General features: G+C 50.7%; 1 protein-coding gene and 1 pseudogene across 8 annotated transcripts in view; one reads left to right on the top strand and one right to left on the bottom strand.

Moving 5' to 3' along the window:
* Positions 1-23,484, top strand: part of DNAH1 (dynein axonemal heavy chain 1) — a 78,418-nt gene that overhangs the window by 14,876 nt on the left and 40,058 nt on the right. For all 8 annotated transcript variants that reach the window (XM_046668217.1, XM_046668209.1, XM_046668198.1 and 5 more), the window contains 16 exons: positions 10,761-10,918; positions 11,736-11,947; positions 12,681-12,979; positions 14,418-14,568; positions 15,350-15,543; positions 15,619-15,844; positions 16,387-16,506; positions 16,974-17,056; positions 18,200-18,341; positions 18,824-18,979; positions 19,396-19,594; positions 19,674-19,927; positions 20,514-20,726; positions 22,279-22,443; positions 22,939-23,060; positions 23,219-23,324. In XM_046668217.1, coding sequence (XP_046524173.1) covers positions 10,761-10,918; positions 11,736-11,947; positions 12,681-12,979; positions 14,418-14,568; positions 15,350-15,543; positions 15,619-15,844; positions 16,387-16,506; positions 16,974-17,056; positions 18,200-18,341; positions 18,824-18,979; positions 19,396-19,594; positions 19,674-19,927; positions 20,514-20,726; positions 22,279-22,443; positions 22,939-23,060; positions 23,219-23,324 — 2,800 coding nt within the window. The remainder of the gene's footprint in view (positions 1-10,760; positions 10,919-11,735; positions 11,948-12,680; positions 12,980-14,417; positions 14,569-15,349; positions 15,544-15,618; positions 15,845-16,386; positions 16,507-16,973; positions 17,057-18,199; positions 18,342-18,823; positions 18,980-19,395; positions 19,595-19,673; positions 19,928-20,513; positions 20,727-22,278; positions 22,444-22,938; positions 23,061-23,218; positions 23,325-23,484) is intronic.
* LOC124242877 (peptidyl-prolyl cis-trans isomerase A-like) lies at positions 657-1,152 on the bottom strand (annotated as a pseudogene).

Raw genomic sequence — 23,484 nt, 5'->3', positions numbered from 1 at the left:
TTGTTAATCTTGCAGAATTGAAACTCTGTGCCCATTAAACACTAACTCACCATTCCCTCTTCCCCAGCCCCTGGAAACCACCTGTCTACTTTCTGTCTCTATGAATTTGACTAATCTGGGTACCTCATATGTGTAGAATCATATACTATTTGTCCTTTTGCAACTGGCCTATTTTACTTAGCATAATATCCTCACGGTTCATCCATGTTGTGGTATGTGTCAAAATCTCCTTCCTTTTTAGGGCTGAATAATTTCCCATTATATGAGTATACCACATTTTGTCTATCCATTCATCCATCAGTGGGCACTTGGCTTGTTTCTATCTTTTGATTATTGTGAATAATGTTGCTGTGACAATGGGTATACAAATCTCCCTTAATGTCCCTCCTTTCTATTCGTTTGGGTATATACCAGAGGTAGAATTGCTAGATAATATGGGAATTCTATTTTTGTTGTATAGTTTTTGTTTCTTAATCACAAACTAAACTCTGCAAGTCAGCTAGACTTGCAGAGGGATAAGGAAAATGTGGAACTCAAAGAACTGCAGTGAGAGCACCAAGTTCATAGGTGATTGAGGGCAGATGGGAGTGAGGGATACTCTCCTGAGCTACAGAAGGAAAGGTCTGCTGGTTACGTTACAGGACAAGTCAAGTTTATTATAGTTGTCCACAGTCAGCAACGGTGAGCTTCTTGCTGGTCTTGTCATTCCTGGACCCAAAGTGCTCCATGGCTTCCCCGGTATTCACACCCTCTTTCCCATTGCCAAAGAACACATGCTTGCCACCCCACCACTTAATCTTGGCCGTGCAGATGAAAAACCGGGAACCATTTGTGTTGGGTCCAGCATTTGCCATGGACAAGATGCCAGGACCCATATGCTTCAGGATGAAATTCTCATCATGAAATTTCTCCCTGTAGATGACTTGCTGCCAGTGCCATTGTGGCATATGAAGTCACCACCCAGGCCCATAAACCCTGGGATAATTCTGTGAAAGCAGAAACCTTTATAACCAAATCCTTTCTCCCCAGTGCTTAGAACATGAAAGTTTTCTGCTGTCTTTGGAATTTTGTCTGCAAACAGCTTGAAGATATACAGCCCAAGGGCTCACAGTCGATGGCAAATGTTGGAAGAACAAGGGTGAGGTTGACCATGGCGGGGTGGTGCCTGGTGCCCGGGGCATCTCCAGGTGGTGCGGGCAACGTATACAAAGCCCTATTTTTAATTTTTTGAGGAACTATCATCCTGTTTTCTATAGTAGCTGCACCATTTTACATTCCCACCAGGAGGGCACCAGTGTTCTAATTTCCCCACATCCTTACCAACACTTGTTATTTTCTGTTTGTTTTTTTTCCTTTATAATAGCCATCCTTATGAATGTGAAGTGGTATCTCATTGTGGTTTTTATGTGCACTTCCCTAATGATTAGTGATTTTGAACATCTTTTCATGTGCTTATTGGCCATTTGTATATCCTTCCTTGGAGAAATGTCTATTCAAGTCCTTTGCCTACATTTGAATCCAGTTGTTTGTTTTTTGTTGTTGAGTTTTAGGAATTCTCTGTATATTTGGATGTTAATCCCTTATCGAATAGGCGATTTGCAAATATTTTCTCCCATTCCGTGGGTTGCCTTTTTATTCTGTCGGATAGTGTCCTTTGTGTCACTAGGACATCAAATTTTTCATTTTGATGAATTTCAATTTGTCTATTTTTCCTTTTGTCGGCCTGTGCCTTTGGTGTTATATACAAGAAATCATTACCAAATGCAATGTCATGAAGCCTCTTCCTATGTGTTCTTCTTAGAGTTTTATAGTTTTAGCTCTTACATTTTGATCTTTGATCCATTTTGAGATAATTTTGTATATGGTATGGTCCCATTTCAGTTTTTGCACGTGGATATCCAGCTTTCCCAGCACAATGTGTTGAAAAGACTGTCTTTTCACCCATTAAGTGGTCTTGGCACCCTTGTTGAAAATCATTTGACCATGTATTTGAGGATTTATTTCTGAACTCTCTATTCCTCTCCATTGGTCCATATGTCTCTCTTTATACCAGTACCACACTGTTTTGATAACTGCAGCTTTGTAGTAAGTTTTGAAATCAGGAAGTGTAAGTCCTTTCAGTTTGTTCTTCAATTTCAAGATTGTTTTGGCTGCTTGGAGTCCCTTGAAATTCCATACGAATTTTAGGATGGATTTTTTTCTATTTCTGTAAAAATGTTGTTGGAATTTTGATAGGGATTTGCATACTTATTTTCCCATGTGAGCTTTAGTATCAACTTGTCTAGCTCTATTTTAAAAATACTTCCTATTTTTATTAGGATTTCATTATATTTTAAAATTATCTTAGGTACAGCCAACGTCGTTAAGATCTTGAATTGTCCTATCCAAGAATAAAAAACATTCATCCATTTGTTCAAGTCTACTTTTGTGTCTTTCAGGAGTGCTTCCAAGCTATTCTCATATAGATTTTGCATATTTCTTAAGTATTTTATCTTCTTTGTTTCTATTATAAATAGGATTTTCTCTCCTATTGTCTATTGGTTTCTTTATCCCAATTTAATATCCTGTTACCTTATTGAAATCATCTAATGTTTGAGTTTGTTTTATCATTGATTCTCTAGGGCTTTTTAAGTACATATTATCTGTGAGTAGAGATAGTTTCCCTTATTCTTTTTCAGTTCTTATTCCCCTAATTACTTTCTCTTGTCTAGTTGCATTTTCTAATCCTTCCAGTGCAATATTAAGTAGTAGTGGAGATGGTAGTCATCCTTACTTTATTCCTAATGTTGGTGGAAATACCTTTAGTGTTTCCCTTCTTAAGAAAATACTAGCTTTAGGATTTTATTTATTTAATAACCTGTCCATTGATTTCTATTTTCTTAAGTGTTTTTTTTTTTTTGTCACAGACTTTTTAAGTACCTATGGAGATAACCATATGATTTGTTTCCTTAGATGTATTAACATAATGTCTTATATTAACTGATTTCCTAATATTGAAACAACCTTGTATTCCTTTAATAAATCCCTCTTGGCCATGGTGTATCATTTTTTTAATGTGGTACTGCATTCTGTTGGTTAATGTGGTCTTTAGAAATTTCACATTGATGTAAGTGATGTTGGTCTGTAGTTTTTTGGCACTGTCTTTATCAAGTTTGAAGCAAAGTTATAGTTGCTTCATAAAAAGAGTTTTGGTATTTTCCTTCATTTTCATTACCCTGGAACAATTTATGTTGCGTTGGGTCTGTCTGGTTATTTCCCAGTGAAACCATTTGGACATGGTGCTTTTTGTGGCATAGTTCCTCTGTAACTTTATCTATTTTTCTACAGAAATTGGTCTATTTAAGCTTTCTTATTTCTAATGGGATCAATTTTGGTATAGCTTGTTTCTCTAGAAAATTATCCATGTTATCTTGATTTTAAAGAATATTTGCAAAGAATTATGCCACGTAGTCTCTTATGATTTTAAAATTTCCTTCTCTTTCAATGTTGACTTCCCCATGTGACTTCTTATTTTGTAGAGTTGTGCTCTCTTCCTTTTTTTGCTTTATTAAATTACTTAATGATTTGTTTGGTTCGTTAATTTAAAAAAAGTAGAATTTAGATTTATTAATTTAACAAACTGTTTTATATCTACCTCATTAATTTCTACTTTTATTTTCATTATTTCCTTCCCCATGCCTTCTTCTGGCTTATGTTATGTTTATAGTTTGTCTGTGGATGTGTGTGTGTGTGTGCATCCATTAGGAATTTAATTCACTTATTTTTATTCTTATTGATAAATGGGTTTAAGCCTATGACCGTTCTTCTAATAACCACTTTAAAAGTAGTCTGCAGATTCTGATATGTAGTATTTCTTCTCCTTCCCTCCTTTTTTTTGGTAAGGAAGATTAGCCCTGAGCTAACATCTGTGCCCATCTTCCTCCACTTTGTTTGTGGGATGCTGCCACAGCATAGCTTGATGAGCAGTGTGTAGGTCTGCAACCAGGATCTGAACCCACAAACCCCAGGCTGCTGAAGCAGAGTGCATGAACTTAACCACTATGCCACTGGGCTGGCCCCAGTATTTCATTTTTTTTCAATTCCAAAAATTGGGTTTGTATTTCCCATTTCGTTAAAGAGTTGTTTAATATAAGATTTAAAAATTTTCCATGTGGAAAGGCCTTGTTAAAATTGTTTCTTAAGAATTTCTGCTTTTATTGCATTGAGATCAGAGTGTTATTTATAATACTTCTACTATATAGAACTTGCTGATGTTTTCTTTGTGACCTAACATGTAACACTTTTTGTGAATGTCCCATTTGCACTTAAGAAGTGGTGTATCCCTATTATTAGGGTATAAATGTTTTATGTACACACATATTCCATAGAATCTACCTTTCTGACTATGTGCTTGAGGTCTTCTCTAACCTCACTTACTTTTGTCCACCCAGAGGAGTGTGTTATATTATCATCATGAATTGCAGCTTTAGCAGTAAAGTGTCCTTGACCAGGTCTAATGCTTTTTGCCCTGAATTTTACTCAGTTTGCTGTCAGAATCATAACCTGGCTTTTTTGTTATTTCCATTTTCCTCATGTATGTTTGCCCGTCCCTCTGTTTTTAGCCTTTTTGCATTAATTTGTGTAGATAGGTCTCTTGTTACCAGCATACAGTGGGATCTTACTTTGTGAGTCAAATTAAAAATCTTTCTCTTGTATTAAATGAGGTAAGCCCATTCATAATTATTGACATAGCTGATGTGTTTGATCTATAACTATTATGAGTATTATAATACAGTGCTGTGTTACTTTCTCTACGTGATGTATTTTCTTTGTTCTTTTACTTTTTTTTTTTTTAAAGATTTTATTTTTTTCCTTTTTCTCCCCAAAGCCCCCCGGTACATAGTTGTATATTCTTCCTTGTGGGTCCTTCTAGTTGTGGCATGTGGGACGCTGCCTCAGCGTGGTCTGATGAGCAGTGCCATGTCCGCGCCCAGGATTTGAACTAACGAAACACTGGGCCGCCTGCAGCGGAGCGCGCGAACTTAACCACTCGGCCACGGGGCCAGCCGCTTGTTCTTTTACTTTTTAAGTTTCTTTTGGTGTTTAGGAAGGTTCATACCTTTGTTTTAGTGGCTGCTTTTGTGCTTCTCCCTCTTACAGTACCTATCATCTGCTGCTCCCCTGTTTAATCTTTTATTATCCCCGTCACCAGTGTTCAGTGGTGTCCTCCAACTGTCTTCTAGTTCCTGTGTAACAATCCTTAATTTGATTCTGCTTTCCTCATTCCTTCCTCCTCCCATTTTCAGTTGCTTTTTTCTACTTAATATTTTAACATAATATTCTTCCATTCTCATCTCTATCTTTGTTTTAGTCTTAAATCTACAGTTAAATATTATTAATCTTTTTTCTGAAGTTTCCCCTATCATCTTGTAGAGGAGGGAAAAAAATCCTTTTTTCTTATATCCTTCTTGGTTCTTGCTGGGGCTCTATAACAAAAGACAGATTAACAAGAGAAAAGCTACAAATTTATCTAATATGTTTTACTTGACATGGAAGCATTCAGAAGGAAATAAAAACCTAAGAGGTTAAACTTGAATGTTTTTGTGCTAGGTTTGATGAAGAGTGGAAGTCATGGAAAAATGTGATAGGACAAAAGAATATGAGCTGAGGGTAGTAACGTGGGGAAAACTTAGCAAGGCCTGTTCGTTCCGATTCCTCTTAGTGTCCCTCTGTCTCGGAGCTAAGGATGTCCCTTTCCTCCAGGTATAGGGAGAGTGCCTCTCTGTGAGGATCTTACGACCTGCTTCAGGGGAAGGGCAAACAGTCGTTCCTGCACCTGCCGTTTCTTGAATTCCTTCAGCTTAAAATGTTACATATGCTGAGGTGCCGTGTTTGGGGGGTAGTGTGTCCTGAACCCCATCAATCTCTTAGTTGGATGAAACTCATCTTCTAGTAGATTCCTCATAAAGGGCTCAAGGCTATAGCGTTCCTAGAGTTCTGGTGTGTTTAAAACTTGGAGGACAACTTGACTAGATATAAAATTGTTGATTCACATTTTTATCCCTTGAGTTTTATTTTTATTTATTTATTTTTTTTGTGGTGTGGGAAATTCACCCTGAGCTCACATCAATGCCAATCTTCCTCTATTTTGTGTGTGAGTCACAGCCACAGCATGGCTGACAAGTGGTGTAGGTCTGCACCCAGGATCTGGGCTGATGCACCCGGGCTGTGGAAGCGGAGTTTGTCAAACTTAACCACTATGCCACCACGGGACCGGCCCCCTCAGTGTCCTTTTAAATGATTTTCTTTTGTTGCTTTGCTTTGCGTGTTGCTTTTGAGAAGTCTGATGCCAGTTAACTTCCCTTCCCTTGTAAGTTGTTTGATTTTTTGCTTGGAGGCCTTGGGGATTTTTTTGTTTTTTAATCTTTAAAGTCTAATCATTTTACTAGGGTGTGTCTCAGAGCCGATCATTCTGGGTCAATAGATTCAGATATTCTTTTATTTCTGAAAATTTCTCTTGAATTATAGTTTTAAATATTAGTTCTGTTCCATTGTTTTGTTTTTCTTCATCAGAGATTCCATTGTATATCTCTATTTCTATCTCTATCAATCAACCTATCTATCTTGCTGCTTCTTTGCCCAGTTCTAATTCAACCACTTTCTGACCCTTTTTATTTCTTTCTTTTTCTCATTTTCATTCTCTTGGTCATTCTGCCTTTCTTCAAAGTACTTTCGTACATTTTTTATTTGACTCTCTTCTTCCCTGGGCACCTTGTAATTTAGCCTTCCTTCCTGAGATAATTTTGTTTCTTCTTTTTCTTCCCTGAGCTCAATAGAATGGCTTTCCTTTTCTTCCTGCTGTTTGCCCATTTCTGTTTTATTCCCCAATTTCTGATTCAAGGTGTTTTTTCCTTTGTTTGAAGTGTTGTGTTACTTTGTTTCTGCTTTGTTTTTGTTTCTTTTTTGAGGGGAAGATGAGAATTTCCATCAGTTAAGGTGTTCTCTCTCTCTTCCTTATAGTAGCCTTATAGAAATGTAGTCTACTTTCACCTATTCATTTCCTGGATTCGGGATGATTTACACGATTCCTTGTTTCAGGGCGCCCTCTTCTGTTAATGTAGCAAACTATTTTTTTTTTTTAACAGATGCTCTCTGTGTGTGTGTGTGTGTGTGCACGCGTGCGTGTTGGGGACAGGGGTTGTGTGTCCTCAAAGTTTTTTGTTCTCTCTTCCCTTGCAGTTTGCACATTTGCTTCTTTCCCCAGCATCCTCCAATCCCCAAAAGACTCCTCTTTCTTCCTTTTCCCTCCCCCTCATAAGCCGTTCCTTTCAAAGAATGCCTCCTTGAATGCGTGCGTGTGAACCCCTTCCTCATAGTACGTGCTCTGATTCACCAGGACTCTTGTGCAGGATTTTTGCATTCGGGTGGACTTTCTCTTTCTGGCAGGATTTTAGATCAGTCTCAGGGCTGCCACCCCTCCCTTCTGCAGTTCTGCTCAGACTGCCCTTGTTCTCCGTGAAGGTTTGCAGCAGGACGGGGAGCGATAGCTCTCTGAGAGTTGGTGTTTATTTTCCAACTTAAAGATATTTTTATTTTTAATAATCTTTATAAAGATAAAGATTATTACTTAAGATAATGTGAAGTTGGGCATTCTCTTTATTCTAGTTATGACAAAGGTGTGGGTTTTGATAGTGTTACTTGTTCTTGCTTTTCTTTTTTTTCTTTTTTTTTTGAGGATGTGCCAGGAGATTTGAATTGACATAGCCACCATCTCCTTGGTTGTGCAGAATTCCATTTCTTGGGGTTTATATCATTTAGATGTTTTTGGCTATGTGCGACAAATATGCTGGACTCAGAGAGGCTTAGACAGCAGGGGAGTGCACTACTTGACCTGTAACAAGAAGTCTGATGCACGACGTCCCCGGCTCGGCTCGTCAGGGCTCTTTCTCCATGGCGTGCTGGCTTCATCTTCAGGCAGGCTGGCAGCAACAGTTTCAGAACCGCAAGGTCCAGACCACTGAGTCCTGTGTAGATTGAATTTTCTAGAAGCAGAGCCTGTTTTGGGGATTCTTGTACAAGTGATTCATTGATGAAGTCCTTTCAGGAGAAATCTATAAAGGAGTGAAGGAAGCAGGATGTGATGGAGGAAGTAGCTAGGCAAAGATGTAGTTTTAGGAGAAGTCTAGCCTCTGATCCTGTGGGAACTCTGGAGCATGAATGACACCATTGAATTTATCCTGAGGGGGACAGGACAAGGGGGCTTGATTTTATATCTCTGCAACAGTCATTGATCGTAACTGGATCACGTTCCCGCTCCTAAGTCAGTTGACAGTCAAGGCAAGGTCCACCATGGTCAGCTTAGACTAGTTGAGACTATACCCCTGGAGCTGGGGGTGTGTCATCTTCCCCTAAGTCAAGTGAGAAAGGAGTGACTTCTGGAACAAAAGTGAGGTACAATTAGGGGGAAATGGATGTCAGGTGGGCAACCAGCCAGGTGCATGGGAAATATCCACGTTGTGCCAGGCAGAGGGGCACAGCAGCAAACTCAACAAAGGGCTTACTTTCCTGTGGCTCTCAGTCTAGCCAGGAAGACAGTGTAGCCAGGAAGACAGTGAAAAAGCTCAGTGATTTGGGGTGCTGAGAGGTACTGTGAAGACAAAGCAGAATAAGGGAATAGAGATGTCTCATGTCTTGGAGGGGCTACTTTACCTAGGTGGTCAGAGAAGGCCTCACTGGGGTGATAACATTTGAGCTGAGGCCTAAAAAGTAAGAGGAGAAGAAGATTCTGGTTGAGGGAACAACAGTAAATGAATGGAGGCAATGCCTTCAAGGGGTCTGCCTCTGTGAGGAGAGTGGAGATGGTGTGCAGGCTCGCCCTGGGCTAGTGGTTCCAGATCTCAGAGCCCAGTCACCTGGGGCCACCCACCCTTGGGCTCAGTCATGATGTCACATCCACCTTGCTCCCCTTGAGTTCTCAGCACCTTCCAGGTGTGGACACGTTATTGGCACCCAGTAAACATTTGCTAAGTGAAAGTGAAGGAGCTCAGTGACAGGTGTCCTCTGTGGGGCCATGAGCTACAGGGCAGTACAGGGGTGCAGGCAGTGAGTGGGCAGGCCCCAGTGCTTCCAGGCCCAGGGCTCCCTGCCCCCTACCTCTGCTGCTCTGGAGCCTGCCCTGGGCTCCCAGGGACGGCATGAACAACGGAAAATGGGTACATTCCCAATCAGGAACAAAGCACTGGTGCAGAGCAGGGGCTGGTGGCCAGGCTCTGGAGAGGCTGAGCTAGATGCTGGACGAAGTGTCTGAATGGCCAGTTTGGAGGACAGAGGCTTCTCTGAGTACTCCACAACTGACTTCTAGTATCTTCACTACCTCACTGTGTTTATCCAGCAGCCCCTCAGTAGGAGTCAACTGGGCACCGGGCCCTGGGCTCAGGGCCTCCCAGGGGCAGCCCCACCACTCTTTCCAGGCAGGTGCTGTCACCTCGCCATTTCCCAAGGAGGAGCCTGAGGTGCGGCGGACTGAGCCACTTGCCCCCACTCACTCTGTTCGTGAATGGCCAGACCACCAAGCGCTGCCCTCATGATCCATGCCGCCTGCTTCCACACCCTAGCTGGGATGTGAGAACCAGGGAGGTGAGGATGTAGAGGGTAATTGAAGCCCAGAGCCAGGAGGTGAAAGTCGGGGATGGCTTCTTGCAGGAGTTGGCACTTGAACTGAGCCTGCTGGCCTGGGGAACAGAGAAGCACAGAAAGAGAGCTGCGGGCCAGGGCCTCAGTAGAGGATGCCCCTGGACAAGAGGGGGGCTCCTAGATGGCATGGTCACCTCCTGCCAAGGCCTTCACTGCTGGTCACATGCAACTCTGAGCCATGGGCATACTTTCCTTCCTCTCTTTGTGTGTGTATCCAACCCCCTTTAGAATGCCAGGCCCTGTGCAAGGCTCTGCAGAAATGACCATGAGATGGACACAGCCCCTCCCAGACACACACACACTGTCCCTCACCCTGTGCTCACTCACCAGCAGGGAGCAGGAGTGTTGAGACAAGGGAAGCACTTTGGGAGCGTAAATGGGGCCCACCCTCATCCAGAGAGGGCAAAATATGCTGGGGAAGGAAACCCCAAGGGAGGAGCCTGGGCTGGTCAGGCAGAAGTAGGGGCTGAATGGATCCAAATGTGGCCACCAGAGGTAACAGTATGTGCAAAGACTCGGAGGTGAGTGAGGGTTCAGTGACTCCAGAACTCAGTGGGGCTGCCTGTGGCTGGAGCTGGCTGGAAACAGGAAAATGGCCTGAGAGGAGGGTAAGGAGGGGCCAGAACCAGTTAGAAGGACCTCTTGGGTCCCAGAAAGAGGTTTGGCTTTATCCTAGGATCCAGGGGACCCAGGAATGGATTTTAAGCAAGAGATGGGTGTGAACAGATTTGAGATTTGTGGAGAGTGGATTGGAATGGGCAGGGGTGGGAGTGAGGGGACCAGGCAGGGATGGTGGGCTGCACTAGGATGACACTGAGAATTGAGAGGCAAAATGAGCAGACTCAGGGACTGATGTGATAGTAGGGGGTGGCATGAAAGAGGCAGGGAACAAGGGGAATGGAGGTTCATGGTTGGGGCCAGGTGGGAGGTGTGCCTGTGAATCCAGAGGGGAGGCTTCAAACTCACTCCAAACTCATGTCCCCAGGCCCATGCCAGAGCAGAGCTTGGGCCCCAGCCAGCCCACAGCGTGGGGGTGACACGGTGTGTGGAGCCCCTCTGACTCCTCCGTCTCCGGTCCACACGGGCAGGGTTCTGGAGCACCTCAGCAGTCTCTCCAGAGAAGTGAACCTGGACTATGAGCGCAGCATGAACAAGATCAACTTTGACCAAATTGTCGCCTCCAAGCCCGACACATTCTCCTACGTGACCCTGCCAAAGAAGGAGGAGGAGAAGGTGCCCAAGCAAGGTGAGGTAGTTAGACAAAGGCAGGCCCATGGCCACCCGTCTGGCCCTCCGATGCTCACCTGCACCTATCCCGTCCCCTGCGTTCATCCCCCTTCTTTTCCCAACCTGGAGAGCTGGGGCAGAGGGGTGGTTGGGTAGAAGAAGGCGTTTTAAAAAAAAATAGCAGTCTGACTGGGGCAGAAGTACAAGGTCACTGTGTATCAGGGATGCGATTGTTTGGAAGTGGATGGAAGGGCTCTGCTCATCTCACGTAGGGACATCTAGCCCTTTCTTCCTCCAGTAGCAAGAATAAGTGGGCACTGCTGCAGCCCCATTTGACAAGAGACAGACTGAGTCTCGGAGTAGGACACTGGGCCCCCTGGAGTCCCCTTTGCTTGGAGCTCCCCCATCTCTGGTAATTTCATTTCCTGGACGCAGGGAGCCAGGCTGGGGCATGGACAGCGGGAGCTCTGAGGGCGCTGTGCCCGCATTTTCCTTTTTTGGTTCTCCAGAGCAGGCCCCAGGTGGGCCTCAGGGGTTGTGTGCAGAGTGGGCGGGAGTGGATGAGGAGAGGGTCTGCGCTTCTCCCCCACTTCAAAGGCGTCTGTGACCCAGAAGGGCCTGGAGGGAATTCGTTCACTAGCTCCAGGGCGAGCACCTCACTGTGGGGGCTTAGGGCCAGTCTGGCAGGCCATGGGAAAAGAGGTTCTGGGGACATGGGTGTCTCTTCTGGGGAGGAGGCAGGAGTTGTGTCCCTCCACCAGTACCCTGTAGATTTGTCCTGACCCTGCTGTGTTGCAGGCTGATTTGACACTGGCCCTTGACACCCATGCACACAGGGCTGGTGAGTGTCCCCAAGTACCCCTTCCGGGAGCAGAAGGAGGACTTCACCTTCGTGTCCCTTCTCACGCGGTCGGAGGTCATCACAGCCCTCAGCAAGGTGCGGGCCGAGTGCAACAAGGTGACTGCCATGTCCCTGTTCCACTCGAACCTCTCCAAGTACAGCCGCCTGGAAGAGTTCGAGCAGATCCAGTCACAGACCTTCTCCCAGGTGCGTGGGCATCAAGGGCACAGAGAAGTGGCACACAGGCCAGGGCCTTGGAGCTGACAGGCACAAACTTGGGTCCCCCAGCGAAGCTGGGGTCGATCAGCTAGCCATGAGGCTGCGAGCCCCTGCTTTCCTTAAAACCAAGCCTCACCTCTTCCTAGACCTGTGGGAAGCTGGGGTGGGCGCCAAGGGGCATGGCTCATCTTACAGAGAAAGGGAGAACCAGGGTAGGCTCCCTTTCTAGTCACTTTTCACCCCAACCCTGGTGGCTGAAGCAGACCCCTTGTCTTGGAAAGGGGAGCAGGAACCGTATGCACCCCCATATCTACCTGAGCATTGGGGTGTGAGGGAGGAGGGGTGCAGCTTCATGGGAGACAGCTGCCAGATGGCCTAGGAGAAAAGCTTCCCCTCTGTCTGCCTCTCTGCTCCAGTCTGCTTCTCCCTCTGCCCCATTCCCTGTGTCTCTGTGTCTCTGTGTCTCTCCCTTGGCTGGAGGGAAAGCCCTGCTTCTGCTGCCCCTCCCTCTCTCCTTCCCCCACAGCAGCCCTGGCCCCCGGGGTCACAGGAAGGTGTTGGTTGGTAGGGCTTGACAGTAAGTTGGGGTTGGGGAAGTCCCTCTGTGATCAGCTGAGCCCTAAGGTCACCCCAGCACCCTGGTGCATAGAGTCCCCGAGCATGGCACCTGTGGTGGTGGGTCCCTGGGGTGGCCATGTGATGCCACTTGTGGCTACTCCAGGTGCAGATGTTCCTCAAGGACACCTGGATCAGCACCCTCAAGGTGGCCATGCGCAGCAGCCTGCGCGACATGAGCAAGGGCTGGTACAACCTCTACGAGAACAACTGGGAGGTGTACCTCATGTCGAAGCTGCGCAAGCTGATGGAGCTGATCAAGTACATGCTGCAGGACACGCTGCGCTTCCTGGTGCAGGACTCACTGGCCAGCTTCTCGCAGTTCATCAGCGATGCCTGCTGCAGCGTGCTTGACTGCACTGATGCCATGGTCTGGGGCGAGGACCTCATAAACAGCCCCTACAGGTGGGGCCCGGCTGGGCAGAGCACCTGTTGTCACCAGAACTATTCCTTGCCAGGCCGCAGTGGCTAGGGTGGTGCAGGAGAGGAGCACCAGGGCAGCCAGGGTCAAGGTGCCCAGCACCGCCAGGTCCCAGACAGCAGGGAGAGCCTCGCTCCCATCCTGGTTGCTGGGGAATGTCCCACCAGCTCTGGCTTGCATTTCTTCTGGTGACCTTCATTCTCACAGTCAGTCATTGAGTTACTCGGTTGAGAAATATTCTTTGAGCACTTGCCGTGAGCCAGGCAGGGTTCTAGGGGAACAATAGAGGCAGGGCACCTGCTCTCACAGGGGAACAGACAGCAAGGAAATAAAAAATAGGCATAGCCATGGCCGATCTTGGCAGGGGCTGTGACAGACCTGGGGCGGGGCTGCTTTGCTAGGGCATCAGGGAGGAGGTGGCATCTGAGCCAAGACCTGAGACTGAGAGGAAACCGGCTGTGAGGAGATGGGGGTGGGGATTAACACGTGCAGAGGCACAGGGTTAGGGGCGCAGCAAGAACTCTGAACAGCCAAGGAAGGAAAGGCCTGCAGGTATGACTGGAGTGGGGCGGCAGGCAGGGCTGGTCACGGGGACATGGAGGGCCAGCAGGGACCAGGCCAGATCACTCAGAGCCTCCTGGGGTTGCGGTCAGGAGCTGGGTTTATTCTTAATGTGGTCAGCAGCCATTAGACGGGAGGGATGATCTGATTCACATTCCAAAATGATGCTCTGGATTTGTGGGGACAAGTGAGGCAGAAGAAAAGTCAGACTCTTGCCATTGTCTAGACAAGGGGTGATAGAGCTGGGACTTGGTGGGGCAGATTTGGAGCAGTGCACGGGCAGCAGTGCTGTGGGCCTGGCTGCAGGAGGATGTGTAAAGGGAGAGGGAGGAGACAAGGCTAACTCCCGGGGTCGCCCCTAGTACCGAGCCCTGGGGGAAACTGGCGGGAGTTAGGGGACATGGAATGTTTAAAATGCCCATTAGAGGTCTGGGTGAGTGGGTGGGTGGCAATCCAGAGCACAGGGAGGAGGCCTCAACTGGCATCCAGGCTTGAGGGTTGTTGGTGTGTAGTAGCAGGCATCCTGAAGCCAAGGATGGTGGGCTCCCAGGGAGAGCATGGGGGCCACAGTGCCAGGGTCTGGCAAACCTGCCCTGATGACCTCAGGACTGCATGGGAGTCCTCCCTCTCCCTGGTGCCCATGGACCTTTGGGCAAGTGGCAGGAAGAGAGGAGCTTGTTTGGCTAGTCTGGGTCTTTCTCTCTAGTAACTTGGAGGTTTCTGGGAGGAGGGAGGAGGCGAGTCTCGTGCATGGAGAAGCTCGAGAGCCATCATGCTGGCCAGAAGGGCAGAGGGCTGGGTCTGCTGCTCAGAGGCCTCCTCAGGCCCCTGCCAACGGACAGCCAAGCCTTCCCCTGACAGGCCCCGGAAGAATCCCCTGTTCATCGTGGACCTAGTGCTGGACAGCTCGGGGGTGCACTACAGCACACCGCTGGAGCAGTTCGAGACATCTCTGCTGAACCTCTTCGACAAGGGCATCCTGGCCACCCACGCGGTGCCCCAGCTGGAGAAGGTATAGCCACAGCTCGAGGCCCGGGGCACCTGCTGACCGGGCCCTAGTGGCTACCCGTGCTGCAGGGTACTGCCACGAGAATTAGAGCAGTTCAGCTTTATCATGGGCCTCCCATCTGGCTGGCAGTGTGCTCAGCCATTTAATTCTTGAATAGCTCATTTAGCCCTTACCACAACATCCCTATTGTGTAGTCAGCCTTGGAGAAGTTTAGCCTAAGGTCACATAGTTTCTAAGTGTCAGGACTGTGACTGGAACCGGGCTTACTAGGCCACTCTAGCTGCAGCCATGTCTGACCCAGGTCCTACCCTCTTGATCCCACCCAGCTCCTGTCCTCTCTCTTCGGCTAAGATGTGGACGCAGACCTACCTCACAGTTGGGACCCCTTGTCAAAAGTCCCCACTCATGACCACAGCTGCACACAGCCCACTCCTCTGGGCCTAGGAGCCTCTGTGACTCCAGTTCTCTCTTGTCTCCCTTGCTGGTCAGTCAGAGCCATCAGGACCTGGTGAACCCGTCTGCTCTTTCTTGGCACTGGACTGAGTCAGGCACAGGCAGAGGAAGACGTTGCCCCTTGGTGGGCCTCACAAGGCTTCTAGCCTTGTTTGAGTTCACAGCCCCGCTCTGAGAGACACCGCAGCAGACCCTCTCCCCTACTCCTACCACGGTCTCTGGGCTTGGCCACACTGCCGTCCACTCAGTCTTCAGATCATGTCTTCAACCCCTCTGCTGGTCTGCTCCGTGGCTCATCCAGCTCTGCGCTTGCCCCTGCTTTGCTCCACAGCTGGTGATGGAGGACATCTTTATCAGCGGCGACCCCCTACTGGAGTCAGTGGGGCTTCATGAACCGCTAGTGGAGGAGCTGAGAGCCGTCATCGCCAATGCTATGCGCAAGGCCATGATCCCACTGCAGGCCTATGCCAAGGAGTATAGAAAGTACCTGGAGCTGAACAACAATGACATTGCCACCTTCCTCAAGTGCGTATGTGCATCTAGGTGTGTCTGTGTGTCTGTGTGACCCACGTCCACCCTCTCATCATCCTCTGTCTGCAGAGCCTACCAGACGCATTGCCCATTGGCTGAGGTGGTGAGGGAGGTGGTGCTCACCCACCTACAGGAGAAAGAGATCCTGGACAGCTCGCTGCCCAGCAGCATCATCATTGGGCCCTTCTACATCAACGTTGACAATGTCAAGCAGAGCTTGTCCAAGAAGCGCAAGGCACTGGCCACTTCCATGCTGGACATCCTGGCCAAGAACTTGCACAAGGAGGTGGACGATGTAAGTGCCCACTCGCCCAGCCCCCGTGATCACAGCCATACACACACCCGTGCATACATGGTGAACGCCCACCAGCAAGATATCCCCAGGCAGGGTTAGGGGTGTCTGCAGATGCCCAGGCCAATGGAAGGATCTGGAAATCACCTTGCCTTGACCCTGCCTGTCTGGGGAGCTGTCTGATATGGGAGGTCCCAGGAAGGGGAGGCTGCTACCTCCTCCTTTAGACTTGTAGAGACCTGGGAACCCCTCACGAAGGATACTCTGAGATGGATCATTTCAGAGAGATGAGGGTGTGCAAGTGCAGGCTTCAGAGGCCCTGGGCGTGTGTTGGCTGGCCACAGGAGGCTGGGGAGGGTGAGGTGTGCTAGGTGACACTCTTACCCCACCATAAGGCCTCAGTGCCCCAGTTAGCCAGCTGCAGGATGTGGTAGGGTGGGGGCAGTTACCTGTTGGGAGACACTGGGGACCAAGAAAGAGGAGCAGGCCCCAGGGAAAGCAAGGGAGGGGCAAACGGCCTCCCCAGGGCCCTCCCCCACCGCCAGATCTGTGAGGAGTTCCGCAGCATCAGTCGCAAGATCTACGAGAAGCCCAACAGCATCGAGGAGCTGGCTGAGCTTCGCGAGTGGATGAAAGGCATCCCCGAGAAGCTGGTGGGGCTGCAGGTAAGGTGGGTGCATGAGGGCCGGGGGCCTGGGGCCGGGGTCCAGGAGCCTGGTGGCTGGAGGTCAGGTGGGCACCTGGGGGGCAGGGGGGTGGGAGGCACAGGGCTGTTATTTGGGGCCTGGGGTCTGGGAGATCAGGAGCCAGGAGGCTGGAAGTGAGGTAGATACATGGAGGACAGGTGGAGCTTGGGGGGTTGGAAGGCTGGATCCATGGTGGAGCTTCAAAGCTGTGCTGTCTAGGAAGTCAGGAGGGTGGAAGCTATGGGTTGGGGGCTGGATGTTGGAGGTATGGTTGCCATGTCCTTTGGAGCCCTGAGCCCGGTGCTGGACTTGACCCTATGCCTCCTCCCCCACCCCAGGTCTCCCCTCTCTGGAAGAGAGCAGCCTCTCCCTAGCACCCAATCACTTTGGGGAGGCTGGTCCACCCCCAGGCACACATGCATTCTCATCACCACCTGTCCATTCAGGAGCGGATTGTGAAGGTCATGGATGACTACCAGGTCATGGATGAATTCCTTTACAACCTCAGTACAGATGACTTCAATGACAAGTGAGTGGGAGCTTGGTCCCCACCCCAGCTGGGTGGTAGATAGGAGAAGGCGGGGGAGGAAGTACCGAGCTGCAGTGGCTCTCAAATATCCCCACGGCCACAGGCTGTGCAGTCACACCAGAAATTCCCTGCCAAAATGCCAGAGGCCATGGCTCCATACGGACCAGGGCCAGGTGGCTAATGGGGCAGAAGGAAATCATTTGGGCCTCTTGGCCTAAGGACCCTGCTCCCCTGACCCTGTCTCCATTCTCTATCTCATCACCAGCCTGACATACACGTATTCACCTGGGCCTAGGATCCTCTTGTTCGTGGTTGAGGCCCTTTGGGGCACTGGGGAGCACTGAGAGAAGGCAAAGCCCAGCCTGGTGGGCAGTCCCTGGGGAGGAGCACTTGTCCCCACCCAGCTCAAGAGCCTTGTGGGAAATGGCCTCAGGATGGGACTGCCTTACTGAGGCCCCCGGAGATCCCTTGCCCACCCTGCCTCACAGACTAGGGGTGCGTTCAGGATGTCAGGGCCTGGGAGAGGTTGGCACCATCTCCTGGGATCCCTGCCCAGGAGCCTTAAGGCACCACCTTTACAGGGCCTTCTAGTGTTCAGGGTGGGCTTCCCCCAGGGTCAGCATCCCTAGGCCAGCTGAATCTCTGAATCCCACAGAGCCCCCATGTCAGCCAGGCAAAGGGAGTTGGTCTGATATGAAAGAAGCTGGCCTAGTAGCCCTGGCTGGTCACCAAGGAAATGCAGGTTAGGGGCTGTCACTTTGCCTCATCTGAAGTGAAGCCCCTTGAGATCCTGGGGTTTAAGAGGAGAACTCAGCATCACTCCTCTCATTTCCCACACCGTTTCCCCTTTGCTCCGTCACTGCCATGGGTGCATTGGATCTGCATCTCCCTGGATGCTGACCACAGCTCCTAGACCACAATCCTAGGGCAGGGACTGGCTCCTCTGCCAGGCAGGCCCATCCTGGCGGTGGCAATGGCTGCCTCACAGCTCGCTTCTACTTCCCAGTTACCCAACCCTGGCTGGCTCCATCTCCCACCTGGATTCCTCCTTTCTCCCCTTCACCCTGGGCACCCCTGCCTGGCCTGCTTACCCCATGATTTCAGCCGTGATGTTCCCCCCGATCCCACCCCTGCTGCATCCAGATGGGCTGCCAGCAACTGGCCTTCTAAGATCCTCGGGCAGATAGAGATGGTGCGGCAGCAGCACCTTGAAGATGAGGAGAAGTTCCACAAAATCCAGACCATGGACCAGAGCAACTTCCAGGAGAAGCTGGAAGGGCTGCAGGTGGGGCTGGGCTGAGGACTCTGCTCTGTGAGGACTCGCCCCATCACGCACACACAGTTCTCCCGGGCTGGGCCTCACTTCTTGCATTCAGGAGGTGCAATCTTTGATAGACTAATTGGTGGATGAGTGAACAAATGGCTGAAAGAATGAACTGAAAGGCCAGAGGGGTACCCGGGCAGCAAGCTCCAGAACAATTCAGGGTAGCAAAGAGCCCCAACTCTTCTGTTGTGTCCTCTGTGCACCAGTGGGCAATGGGCACAGTGCTCAGGGCACTGGGTCTCCCTCTGACCTTACTGTGTTACCATGGGCTGGTCAGCCTGCCTGTGATGGGCCAGGAACCTGCTTACTCTGGGAGAAGAAACTGCCTTCAATACTGGGAGATGTAATGCCCTGGGGGCCCCGGGCTCCCTGGGTGTATGTGGGGATGCATGGGTGCAGCTGGGGCCCCAGAGGTCTCTGAACCCTTGCTCCTTGACCGACAGCTGGTGGTAGCTGGCTTCTCTACCCACGTGGAGATTGCGCGAGCACACGAGATTGCCAACGAGGTCCGGAGGGTCAAGAAGCAGCTGAAGGACTGCCAGCAGCTGGCCGTGCTCTACAACAACCGCGAGCGCATCTTTGGCTTGCCCATTACCAATGTAGGCCTCCTGTGGGCACACTGTCCCCAATCCCAGGGCTTGAGGAGGAGCCATGGCTTTGCAGCCACATCAGAACCCAGCTAACAGGTGGCAGGGCCCTGGCATTTGTGGGGCAGACTGAGCAGGCTGCAGAGAGGAGATAACCCCCCACCCCCACCCCACCATGGCCTTCAGGGCAAGGAGGCTGGCCGGAACCAGGCAGGAGGCCTGAGTGTCAGTGTAGGCTTTGCTCTACCACTCAGAGCCCAGAGCCTGTGGGGGGCAAGAAGAAGGGAGGCCAGGCCCAAGTCCAGGGGAATGGGCTCAGGGACAGCAACCAGGAGCAAGGACAGGGAGAGGACCTGGCCCAAGAAGGAGCAGCATGGAGAGAGACTGGGGAGCACCCCAAGACAGCCCTGGCTCTTCTGCCCTTGTAGTACGAGAAGCTCTCCAGGATGGTGAAGGATTTCCAGCCCTACCTAGACCTCTGGACCACAGCCTCTGACTGGCTGCGCTGGTCTGAGAGCTGGATGAACGACCCCCTGTCAGCCATCGACGCTGAGCAGCTGGAGAAGAATGTCATCGAGTCCTTCAAGACCATGCACAAGTGTGTGAAGCAGTTCAAGGACATCCCAGGTAGGCAGCCAAGCCAGCCCGTACCCTCCTTCCCAGCCTGTGCCAGCTGCCTCTCACACCTTCCTGCCCTGCTCGGCAGCCTGCCAGGACGTGGCCTTAGACATCCGGGCCCGAATCGAGGAGTTCAAGCCGTACATCCCGCTGATCCAGGGGCTGCGCAATCCCGGCATGCGGAACCGGCACTGGGACGTGCTGTCTAATGAGATCAACATTAATGTCAGGCCCAAGGCCAACCTGACCTTCGCCCGCTGTCTCGAGATGAACCTGCAGGACCACATCGAGAGCATCAGCAAGGTGGCCGAGGTGGCCGGCAAGGAGTATGCCATCGAGCAGGTGGGAAGCCACCAGCAAGCTCACCCTGCCCCACCCAGGCCCTGCCCAATGGCATGGGAGGATGATAGTACTGGGCCCCATCCCCAGGGTCATTCACCAGGCCCAGGGGCTGAGGGGCATTCTATTAAGTGAGTTAATAATGGATGTGAAGGGTTTGGCGCAGTGTCCACCATCCCTGTGGCTACCCAGTCTCAAGTTACTTCCTCTCCCAGAAGGAGCTGATAGCGCTACCCTCACTTAACAGCTGAGTAAATTAAGGCTCAGAGAGGTTCAGCAACTGGCCTGGGTGACCTAGCCAGAAAGGGCTAGAACTAGGACCAGAGCTCCTAACCAGCACCTTAGCTGCCTCCCAACCTGCATGTACATGCATGCTGGACATATGCAGCACATGTATGAGAGTGAGTCAGCCTTGAATTCGAACAAGGACTCACGGGGGATTTGTTGAGCAGACCAGCTGAGAGTACTTGCCAGAGGGGCCTGAGTGAAAGTCATGGCTGGGCAAAGCCTGCTTCCCTGCCCAGAGCTGGTCAGATAGCACGTGGGCCAGCCCCTTCCCAGGACCTAGCCTGACTCATCGTCACCCCAGGCACTGGACAAAATGGAGAAGGAGTGGTCGACCATCCTGTTCAACGTGCTGCCCTATAAGGAGACAGACACCTACATCCTCAAGAGCCCAGATGAGGCCTCACAGCTGCTTGACGACCACATCGTCATGACCCAGAGCATGTCCTTCTCACCCTACAAGAAGCCCTTCGAGCAACGCATTAGCTCCTGGGAGAACAAGTTGAAGCTGACCCAGGTGGGCCCTCCATGTCCTTCCTTGCCCCTCCTCCACCATCATGGCACCCTGTCCCACAGGCGGCTCTTTGTGGTGTTTGAGTGGGGCTCAAAGTGGTGGAGTGCCTTGCCCAAGTTTGCACAGCTTCTGGCTCTGACAGGCCCCTCATTCAGAGGAGAGTGACTAGAATGTGACTCTCCATCTCTGAGGTTCAGCTACTGGAGGAGGCAGTTCAGGACGTAGGGTGGGGCCAGTGTTTGGTCTAAGGCTGCGGCTGAGGAGGCACCTGGGAGCTGCCTGCAGACCTCTGCAGACCTGCCTGGGCTTGGAACAACTAGGACCTCCAGTTCTGGAATTTTCTGAACTGGACGCCATGAGGCCCTAAGGCTCCTCAACACCCTCTCCAGCTCTGCCCTGAGACTCCCATTCTCAACTCATTTGGAGCTAGCTCAGGGTGAGGGGGCCAGGGCACTGGGGACTGCCCCTCCTCGGGGCTCTCAAGACCAGGGGTAGAAGTTGTCTTCAGAACCCTGGAGGACTGTCCTGGGGTCAGTCCTACTGGTGTGATTCTCACAGCCCCTTCCCTGGGGCCTTCCTGGGAGCTGTTCAGAAACCTTCAGTGAATGCTGGAAGCCAAGTGAGGAGGGCTTGTCTATATGTTCCTTGGATCACCCAGGGATGCCTGAGCTGGTCGGCATTGTCCCTGAGTCTCCCTCCTGTGCTCACATTGGCCCCTCCACTTGGAGTTCCATTGCCTCCAAGGCTCAGCATCAAGCAGTCCATGCAGACTCTCCCACACCCGCCTGCAAGGTATTCCCATCAAGGCCCTTGGTTGGTGCCTCTTATAGAGTCCATCACACATGCCAGGCCCTTGGTGGTTCACAGGCAGGACTGGCCACTTAGTGGGCTGTGGCTCCTCAAGGGCAGGGACCACATCCTGGTCCCCTCTGTTTCTCCTGCTGCCCACATGGGCCTGGCACGGGCCTGGCACAGCCCTGACACCAAGCGGGCCATAGCACGCATCTCATAAGGAGGAGAATGATGAATGAATGAGTTTGCATTGATAGGAAAAGACAAAAGATAAATCCTGAAAGGAGAATTTGGAGGCAGAAAGGGAAAGTGGCTTGTTTTAAAGATGTCTCACTCTTGGACTGATGTTTCAGAGAGAATTTTAGAGATCTTAAGCTTGATTCCAATAAACCTCAGAGAATCCTGGGGTCATAGACCCAAAAGTCTTCCCAGGCAAGGAGGCTGGTTTGGTTTTCCATGCAGTGGGTTTTTTTTCCTCTGTCACTTCAGCATTAGCTGGTTTGGGTGTGGTTCTCTCGTAGGGAAGAGTGGCTCCCGTGGCTCTATTGGAAAATCAAGTGTCCTATGAGGGACTCGAGATTTCTCTGGAGGGCAGGCATCCAAGCAGCCTCTTTGTTCCCTGGAGCACTATGTCTGACAGTGCCATCATTTCCCCATAGACACTGGCTCTGGTGCCCAGTGTTCTTCCCAGCACTCTGGTGGGGTGAAATGTCTAGGTAGTGGGGGACAGGACCCAACTTGGACAAGTCTATGCCCTTCCCAGGAGGTGCTAGAGGAGTGGCTGAACTGTCAGCGGTCCTGGCTCTACCTGGAGCCCATCTTCAGCTCTGAGGACATCAACCGGCAGCTGCCTGTGGAAAGCAAGCGCTACCAGACAATGGAGCGGATCTGGAGGAAGATCATGAAGAATGCCTATGAGAACCGGGAGGCAAGCTCACACGGGGAGGGGAGGGGGCAACTGGGACCACTGAGGGCACTGGTCACATTGTTGGGAGCCTCCTGGTTTCTTCTCTACCTGAACATGAAAGACTGGAGGACAAGTCCAAGGCTTTGGTCTTAGCCTATGTCCCTCTGAGTGGGCTCCCCAGTCTTAAGACATGTTCCTCAGAAACACAAGCGTTGATGGTTTTCTCCTTGGAGATTTACAGTCCACATTAGCTTTTTAAAGGCCCTGACAGGTCCTGTAGCAAATCTAACTCCTTGGCTTTGTTTAACCCTCATCTTTTTGATCACCAACTTTTTTCTGTGGGACTGACAGGGGTTATGGGTGCAGCCCCTGGCTCAGGGCCATTTTCCTGCCCCTCTTCTTTCCTCAGGCCCCACTGAGGGTCTCTGGTTGGTGTGGGTGCCCTCTGAGCCCATCTCGCTGCTTCCCAGTTGGACCATACTCACTTCCAGTTTCTCTCTGGCCTGGGCCATGCAGGTGATCAATGTGTGTTCTGACCAGAGGCTGCTGGACAGCCTGCGGGACTGTAACAAGCTGCTTGACATGGTGCAGAAGGGCCTCAGCGAGTACTTGGAGACGAAGCGGAGCGCCTTCCCCAGGTGGGCACCACTTGGCCCGTGCCCACTCTGTCAGTGCCTGCCCACAAGGTTGGCGTGTCGAGTGCCCTGCCAGGCCGGGGTGCAGGGATGTCAGTGGTACTGGGGCAGCTGGGACCCAGGCTTCCTGGCCCATTCCCTCAACCCTCTTCCCTGGGCAGATTCTACTTCCTGTCAGACGATGAACTACTCGAGATCTTGTCCCAGACGAAGGACCCCACGGCCGTGCAGCCCCACCTGCGCAAGTGCTTTGAGAACATTGCCCGGGTGGGTAACTGGGCCAGGGGCTCAGGGCCAGGAGCACTGGGGCACCTTCCCAGGGAGAGCAGCTCTTCTGTCACCCCAAGTCCTTTTAGCAGGACATGAGGTGGCAAGTGAGATTCCTGGCCCTCAGAGACACACCTGGGGCCTGCGGGAGGAAGGTCAG

Source organism: Equus quagga, chromosome 1 (assembly GCF_021613505.1).
Source record: "Equus quagga isolate Etosha38 chromosome 1, UCLA_HA_Equagga_1.0, whole genome shotgun sequence".
NCBI lineage: Eukaryota > Metazoa > Chordata > Mammalia > Perissodactyla > Equidae > Equus > Equus quagga.
This window is presented reverse-complemented; position numbering and strand designations above follow the sequence as displayed.